The sequence below is a fragment of the Sinocyclocheilus rhinocerous genome, unplaced genomic scaffold (assembly GCF_001515625.1).
Source record: "Sinocyclocheilus rhinocerous isolate Xijiao unplaced genomic scaffold, SAMN03320098_v1.1 scaffold1648, whole genome shotgun sequence".
NCBI lineage: Eukaryota > Metazoa > Chordata > Actinopteri > Cypriniformes > Cyprinidae > Sinocyclocheilus > Sinocyclocheilus rhinocerous.
This window is the reverse complement of record NW_015647958.1, coordinates 747,701-757,014: the sequence shown is the minus strand read 5'-3', so window position 1 is coordinate 757,014 and position 9,314 is coordinate 747,701. Positions and strand designations below refer to the sequence as shown.

Genomic DNA, 9,314 nt, shown 5'->3' with positions numbered 1-9,314 from the left:
GTGTGTGTGTGTGTCTATGTTTACGATCGTCGTGCTCCACGTGCTGCGTGTGGATGCGCTCCTCGCGCGCTGTCGGTAACAGAAACCATGACTGGCGCGCCACGCGACCCCTTCTACTCATCTCCTGTCCGTCCGTTTTACCGGAGACACGCGCCCTACCCGGTGCAGCCGGAGTACCGGATGCACGAGCTCAACAAACGGCTCCAGTCCCGGCCTGAGGTGAGTGATTACCAAAAATCAGGACTTTGCAATTCATATTTTATGTACGTTCTTAAATATATAAAGCAAACATTAATTTTAGATGAGATCAATAGAGTCATCATGTAATCTATAAGGAGAACTTTTCTGTCAATTAAGCTGATTTTAAAGAAAAAAGATCTTTCAATAATTAGCCTATTTTATGATAAAAAATTGTTTGACTTGACATCGTATTTTGAATTTATTTTAGCCCACGTATTTATGTGTATAATATCTCAACATTCTGTTACAAATAGTGCTGACATTTCCGTATTCCGTTTTAGAGAAGAATTGAGCCTTTTCAAAATATACTTCATATACAAAATATACATTGTTGGTTATGATGGAAATAAGAAGTGAACAGCAATGCACATCTATGCCAGAATAGCATAATAGCAGTTTGAAGATCAGAATTTTAATCAGTTTTAATATTTTTTAAGTTATGGGCTATCTGTTAATGCATTTTTTATACATTAAAAGTTGACTGCTTACATGGCATTATTATTACACCTATCAAACATCATTTTTGTTGCACACAAAATGAAAATCCAAATCATCACATAAGCGCACTTGAAGGTTGCCAAAGCCATGATAAGATCTTTATTACCAGACATTTTACACACGTTTAAACATAGATGAAACATAATTTGAATAAGTCTGATTTTTTTTTTAAGTAAAGTCCCCATGGTCAAATCACTTTAACATATTCATTTATTCCTCTCGCATCACCACAGTGTGACCCCAATGTTCACTTACAAACTGAACTTATTCAAGGACTTTCACTAAATAGGATTTGACTGAGCACACAACACATTAGTCCTTGGTTTGGTACAATACCAAATACACTATTGATTATGTGGTGGTTTTCAGAAACACAAACAGCAAGGTGATGTTCCATAATGTTTATTTGGTAGCATGAATTATTGTAGTACTCTCCATATATATATATATATATATATATATATATATTCCTTCTCCCTCAATAGGTCCCGATTTAAACTACAGCGCAAGCTGTGTTAATATTTGCTTTTCCTGATGCCGTCAGTGTGTGTGCAAAAATAATCCACAATAAATAGTACTTTAAAATATTGCCTACACTCAGAAAAAGCAATGTGAATAAATGGAGGAAAATAAAATGTATCAGCAGAGGTATGTTCAGCACACCTGGAGTCATGATAATTTGACAGATACCGTTAAGAGAGACTAAACTATTGGAATGATGACCTCTATAGAAACACCCCTTTCTCACAATCTAATAACTGTCTTACACGTTTATAACGCACAAAGACTGGAGTGCAAGAGCTGTGAAAATACAGTGTATTGTGGAGTATGAACTGGTATAATAATGTCCAATACAAAAGTGAATCTCAATAGCAGGCCAGCGGTAGTTGGCTGGATTTGTGGTGTAAATTGCTGCCCTTAATGGGGCGAGTCACGATGGGTGTGTGTTTATAATAAACAGAAAGCTTTGAAATGATAATCACTGTGCCAGGCCTAATTATGGTCATTTTGGGTCATTCAGAGGTCAAGTACTTCTGTGCCTCTCCTCTGTCTCACTCAGTGTTAAATGTGTGTTAATGTGTGATCCCACAGGACTGTGATATTCTGTGGTGGGATGCATTCTGCACTGAGTTCTTTGAAGAAGATGCCACACTGACTCTCTCATTCTGCCTGGAGGAGGGACCAAAGACGTACAGTAAGTGTGTGCAGAGCCATAGCCACCATGTATTCATTGATGTTCGAAAGGTGTGGTGTAATGGTTTAGATTCTTCAACTTTTTCTGTTGGCCCCCCTATACAGTATATTTAACATTTGGTTGGGTCTATGATGTGTCACACTTTTTTAATTTTATTTCATTAAAAAGTAAATTAAATGCATTAAAAATCCAATTCATACATACAATGACAATACAGTTTCTGACTTAAATGGTTTCAACTGTCCACACATCATGATTAAGAAAAAAAAAGGATTCTATTCTTTAGCGTAATCTTTTCATGTTATTTTTTTGGGGGAAATATTTGAACAAAACTGCTGTCCTGCTTATTAATATTTAAAATAATATTGCAAAAAAAAAAACAACAACCTGAAAACAGAAAATTATATCATTGAGGCACTCTACTGATTCTCAGGACTGTGTGTTAGGGTCTGTAAGTCGTTTTAAATATGAACAATTTTAATGTTTTTTATGACATGCAAGGTTAGTTCAGGCTATAAAATGCCATACAATTCTCAATTCATATCTTCATAAAAATGCTTTTTACCTTTAAGCTATTTTGAAAATAATGATTCAGATAAATTCACATTCAGTGTGTAAAGAAAATATTTTTACTTTACATTTTTTAATTCATTACATTTTTTTTTTCAAAATATAAAACCACCGGAAATACAGTGAATGAGAACTTGGCACATATGTTTTAAACTAGATTTGTAAGGACATTTGACCACTTACATCCTTGAATGTTGTTTTTTGGTGGACTTTGTAAACATCAAAATATGATAAAATCACGGTGTACACTAATGATTACTTATTAACAACAAATTAAATGAGAATAAGATTTGTGAGCATATATGTACTTTAAGATGTGTAAAAACATTGTTTTACCCTAAAAATGTGTAAAATATTTTTAAAATCACAAATAAAATCATAATAGAATTTGCACACTTTGTCTCCTTTTCTCTTTCTAAGGTAGAGTTTGAATTTAGATTCATTTCAGTCTGTTTAGAGTTAGACAGGGACACAGTTGTGCTGGATTTCACTCATTCTCATTCATTCCTTATTCACTGTGTATGTGGTGAGATTTGATTGACAGGTCTGGGGTGTTCAAATAAATATGGGCCTGCAGACTTCACACACCTCTACTGCAGTGATTGACAGCTCCAGAGCACTAACAGTTCTGTGCGCATGCACAGCCTGCTGGACTTAATGCCTGTGGCATTCAGTAGCCTGTTTGTTTCCAACTCTTAGGGGACCACACACAGAGACACACACACAAACACACACATTTACGGTTGCCAGTTAAGGTGTTCGGCCAGTGTGTCGCCCAACTTTGAGACTCTTTCATCATATGGCCATTAATAAATAAACACCTCTGCATGGAGTCTATACCATTCTTTTCCTTCTGTTTGTTAATCCGCGACCGCAACTGATGTCCTCAAAATGAAATTTCCCTCTCCACGTATGTTTCTCTCACTCTCCTTCCTTCTTCCCCAGCCATCGGGCGCACCCTGATCCCTCGTTACTTCAGTTCTCTGTTCGAAGGAGGAGTCTATGAGTTGTTTTTTGAGCTGAAACAAACAAAGGAGTCGTTCAACAACTCAGCTATTACTGTCGACTCTCATCACTGTACTATGACAACACAACACGGCAAACCTACGTTCACTAAGGTACTGCACACACACGCACGAATCTGGCTCAGTGAGTCTTTGCTTCCTCATTTTGAGCACTAATGTATTCCTCATTGTGAATTCTGGGCTGGAACTGCACAAAACAAAAAAGGAAAATATAACCCCCACTCTCTCCCTCTCCCTCCTGCTCTTTCTCGGCTTCTTCCTCACTCCCTCTCTCCCTCGCTCATCCACAAAAACCGCTTCTCTTTTTTCTATCCTATAGCTTTATGCGCTAAAACTGTAGGATGATCTTGATGAAAAGTCTGCTAATACTGTCTTGGAGCAAGTATATTACAATACTGTTCAGAGAATGCTTTTGCTTATTTCATTTATATCATATGACAAGAATACTTGGTTCCCAAAACCAACATAACGTGTGATTTTCTGAATGTCCTATGCAATATTCATATGGTACGCCATTACGATGCAGAATCGTTCAATTGTCAATTAGAGAGAGAGAGTTTTGTCCAACTTTGCTTTTTAGTAAATGAACATTTGTGAATTAAATATTGATTCGGAAGACTGTATGTTGTAACTAAGTTATACAGACACAGTTCCCAAGTGTGTGTGTGTGTGTGTGTGTACTGGAGGCATTGATCAGAGCGTGTCTGCTGGGATTACATCCCTCCCGTTGCTATGCCAACCTTGCAGCTACCCTCTGTTCCCCCGGCAACAGAATGTTGGGGTTCAGAGTTCCACACAGAATCCTGCTTGTGCTGAAAATACTGCTTTAATGAGAGAACCGTATAATTTGATTTGTTTTGAATGAAAAACAAAAATTAGTTAGATGTAATTCTCTCACAAGTTGTGCACTGGTCAAGTCAAGTCAAGTTATGATTTCAGAAGATACAAGATAATTAATTGTCTTTGTGTGATGTCTGTCTTATTTTATTCTGAAAGTTTGAAAAAAACTGAATGACAAACTCTCTTCCTTTTTTTCACAGGTGTGTACAGAAGGTCATCTTATTCTTGTGTTCACCTTTGATGACCTCATGAGAATCAAAACATGGCACTTCACTATCACACACTACAGTGAACTCATTCCTCGCAGTGTCTTGGCTGTAAATGTGAGTTACTTTTCATGTGAATAAAAAAAACCTCCTTAATATTTCTCACACAAAATGATATGCATCCTGGATGACCTTCTACATTGACCAGACTTTGCAGCATACACAGAACACACTGTTTTGAATACTGTATCCCATAATGCAATGTGCTAGATTTGACCATTGATTTCCATTGCAGCAAATAAAGCAGAAGTAATATCAGCAACAGTTTTAAAAGCTCTATCTTGATTATTAAAATTTTTAATATTTTTTAAAAGAAGTATCTTATGCTCTCCAAGGCTATATTTATTTGATCAAAAACACAGTTATATTCTGAAATATTATTACAATTTAAAATAATATTTTTTTTCTATTTTAATATATTTTAAATGTAATTTATTCTTATGATAGCAAAACTACATTTTCAGCAGTCACTACTAGTTTAGTGTCACACGATTCTTCAGAAATCATTCTAATATGCGGATTTGGTGCTCAAACATTATCATCAATGTTGAAAACAGTTGTGCTTATTAACATTTTTGTGGAAACTCCCAACAATTTTGGATTTTTGTATGAACTTCTGATAATAGAAATCTCAAGAACAGCATTTCTTTGACATTTTTTTTTTTTTTTTTACAAACAATATAAAGGTTTTTACTGTTACTTTTGGACAATTGAATGTTTCCTTGCTTAAATAAAAATATTAATTTCTTTAAAAAAAAAAAGAAAAAAAAAGAAAGACAATCTCCCTGACCCCAAACTTTTGGTAGGGCACTACTTTTAAAAAATGTGGGCAGTTTTCATTGTATATTATAATATATGATAATATATTATCATATTCTGCATGACCATATTCTACAACCCTAATTATCCTACACAATACCTAAACTTAACAGCTACCTTACTAACTGTTAATAAGCAGCACATTAGGAGTTTATTGAGGCAAAAGTCGTAGTTAATAGTAGTTTTACTCTAAATTGGATAAAAAAATACATTATTTGCTAGCAATACCAAGGACATGGAATTGATTGCCAGGGTGTATGTTAATGATAAAGTTTGTGTCTTGAGTGCAATGTAAGTTGCATTGGTTAAAAGTGTCTGTCAAATTCTTTGCTAAAAATGTCAAATACTTTGTGTGTAAATTAGGTTCCCTTCCCTTAGCGTTAGTAAATTTTCATGTGACTCATACTCTCAGTAATTGTTAACATTAGTAAAACACTGTCCTTACTTTTTCTGACACTGTGTGTGTGTAATATTATTCTCACAAGTCAGTTTCTCTTCACATGAGCCATGTACTGCTTGTATGAGTGCAGCATGCTGCGTCGGAGTGAAGTTTTTTAGCTTTTTTAGCCTACACTGTGGATTAACATTTTACATATGTAACATTTACAATACTATTTTAAGCTTTACATGATTTTAATTCAAAAATAATCAAAAACTAATTTGCTGTTTTCTAAATAATACGATTTCCCCAGTTATGTGGGTTATGTCTACCATGGATTTGTTTGGCATATTGGCAAACTCAGGTATTTTCAGATGCATTCACAGGTAGTTGGTTATGGTACAACAAAATGCATTTCAGCCCTTTTTTATCAATCAAGGTGAAAGCATCCAAACCTTTTAGCTAAGCTGTCAGGATGTTGCTATGGAAACATATCCTGTAATGAATTAGAGCTCTATCTGGATGGAGCACAAAATAAGAGAGAGAATAAATGGACTTGTGTGTCCATGTGTGTGTGTGTGTGTGTGTCTTTGTCAGGCACAAGACCCTGGAGCCCTGGAACAACTGTCCAAAAACATCAGTCGAGTGGGACTTACCAACCTCACGCTGAACTACCTCAGAGTATGTTACAATCATGTATACACACATACAAACACATCAACTCTCATACGGATGGTATGGATTTTTAATGTGTTAAACAACTGAGTGAAAAGATTATTTTGTTTGTGTGCAGTTGTGTGTGATTCTAGAGCCGATGCAGGAGCTCATGTCTAGGCATAAGACATATGGACTGAGTCCCAGAGACTGCCTGAAGACCTGCCTCTTTCACCAGTGGCAGAGGATGACAACACCACCAGGTCTCTCTCTCTCTCTCTCTCTCTCTCACACACACACACACACACACACACACACTCGTTGGGTTTCCATGTTTTATGGGGACTTCCCATAGGCATTGCTCATAACATGTACAAACTGTATACCCTATCCCCTTACTGTAAATCTACCTCTCACAGAAATCTTTCTGCATTCCTAGAAATCTTCATTTTGTATAATTTATAAGCTGTTTTCCTTATGGGGACCAAAAATGTCCCCGCATGATCAAAAAATGACTGTATTACTATCCTTGTGAGGACATTTGGTCCCCATAATGTAGGAAATACCTGGTCAACACACACACAAGCCTCACGCAAGTTATTTTAGTATCGCAGAGACACTATTATATTTTTCATATTTCCCATTTTCATTGTAATTTTAGCTCAAGTTTTAGTAATTTTGTTGAGTGTTTTTGTCATTTTAATTATTTTTTTATCATTATTATGTACCAAAAAAAACCCTAAACAGTTGTTTATGGTTTTAGTTTTAGTTAATTATAACTCTAGCTTCTACGTTCTTCATTAGATCTCGTTTCATGTCTCCTCTTAGCTTTCTTTCTCTCTTAAATACAGTCTGTTGTGAAAGATTAATATTGAAATACCAGCATTGTTTAGCTACTCTTTCCCCCCAGCGTTTAATTTCTTTCTGTTGTTCTCCTCTTAAGAGCTATACAATGTCATTAAATTTACAGTAGTTTGTACATTGTAAACATATTTCATATTCCTTATTAACATTTCAAAGTACTGAGCACAGGCTGTTAAGGGTTTTGTGATCTGCAGTAATTAATGGAGGCTTTGACCTTGTGTTGTTATTTATGTGCTATTTTACTGCTCTTTTTTAAAAAATAACTACCTCCTGCTGTTCTGTGACAATAATTCCTTTGTTTTGACTGAACAATAATCTTATTATTCTTCTCAGGCAACTCTCTTTCATTGTTCCTCTCTTTTTCTCATCCGCTTTACTGTTTTGCATCCTCATTATTATTTACTGAAATGTTCTTAATGTTGTTTCTGAAAGACGGTACAGTGGTGTCTTTTGACTGTTATTAATTCCTTTCATTTCAGTTGGACCCTCGCCCAGCTTCAAGACAGAAATATTTCCCTCTAATTCCAAAAAATGTATGTATGCTCTTCTATGCACTTTCATTTTTTTTACAATTCCTCAAACATTCTAGTTAGGGTTTCTTCTACACTCATAACGCTAAATATTTAATAATAATAATAATAATAAAACATTTACTTCAACCTAAACAGGATCAATCGAATAAAAACGTCATATTGATGCTTCTAGAATGTTCTGCATTCAAGATTTACCCAACTGCAATGATGTAGTATTTGCATGCTGCATTGTGATTTGTCTTCTTTGCATACTGAATTGTGACTGATCTTGCAGTTCCTGCATATATTTAACCGTAAAGCTATGTGCAAAACACTGCACTATGGCTGAATTCAAAATAGCATACTGAGTACTATGCTAGCCTAGTGTGCTATTCCTAATTCATCCTATGTGAAACTTCCTGTGTGCAGCTGGCTAAAAAAACGAGACACATACTCAGTGTCATGACAACGGCAAAGCCATTTCATTTATTCAAAACTGAAGCCTTATATATAAAACGAACACTATTCTTTTGTTGCTGTGCAAGCAGTGGCATTTCCCTCAGGAAATGCAAATCAAATTGGTTCTGTTCTTCTATATACATGCTAAAAATATCATCAGAATACCGTTATTTAGACCTCTACCACTCTTTTGTTGGTTTCATTTGCAGTATTGATTAGTGTTTTAAAAGATACAGTATGCTGTGTGTTTGCACCCATTTATTAATCCATCTATCCACCCATTTTTTAACATGTTCACTCTGTTTCACTGGTTTTCAACATGGAATGCAATTCATGGAATGCAATGCTGATTCAGTTTGCATTATGCTACTTTTATGTTTTGATTGACAGCAGAGCCAGCCAAACCAGCAACAAAGAGACGGAGGAGGAGGAACTCAGCTGGTAGCGCGTCCAATAACAGCACAGGAAACAGCAAGAAGCGCAGCCCAGCCAATAACTTCAGCCTACCATCACAGGTACATCACATCGACATATACGTTTACCCTAAAGCTGTGTTCGGAATGGAGATATACCATACTACCGTACTACTCTTAGTATTGCTGAAGTATATAGTATGTATACTGTGGGCAGTATGCTAATTTTCTGTATGCACAAATTAAAATGTGCAACAGTGCTTGCTGTTGTCGAATACTATATCCCACAATGCAATGTGTTCGAATTATTTTAACCTTTATTAAACCTCTTCAAGTAAGAAACAGGTATTATCATTGTTAAACACACCTCCAATAAATTAAAGCAGCATACACTGAAAGAAAAAAATATAATTAAATAAATAAATAACAGACAAACACAAATAACAACAAAATAATTACTTACAAAAAGTTAACTGAGACTTTTTATCTCACAATTACAACTTTGTTTGTTTCAATTCTGACTTTTTTTTTTTTTTTCAGAATTTCATTTTTAAATGGTTTTTACCTTTGATATAAACTT

General features: G+C 35.3%; 1 protein-coding gene across 1 annotated transcript in view; it reads left to right on the top strand.

The window, feature by feature from the left end:
- The first annotated feature begins 7 nt into the window (after positions 1–7).
- LOC107709436 (LIM domain-binding protein 2-like) overlaps positions 8–9,314 on the top strand; it is a 14,024-nt gene continuing 4,717 nt past the window's right edge. The window contains exons 1-8 of the mRNA XM_016513910.1: positions 8–219; positions 1,831–1,933; positions 3,449–3,621; positions 4,569–4,691; positions 6,430–6,513; positions 6,626–6,749; positions 7,830–7,883; positions 8,712–8,836. Coding sequence (XP_016369396.1) covers positions 88–219; positions 1,831–1,933; positions 3,449–3,621; positions 4,569–4,691; positions 6,430–6,513; positions 6,626–6,749; positions 7,830–7,883; positions 8,712–8,836 — 918 coding nt within the window. The 5' untranslated portion in view covers positions 8–87. The remainder of the gene's footprint in view (positions 220–1,830; positions 1,934–3,448; positions 3,622–4,568; positions 4,692–6,429; positions 6,514–6,625; positions 6,750–7,829; positions 7,884–8,711; positions 8,837–9,314) is intronic.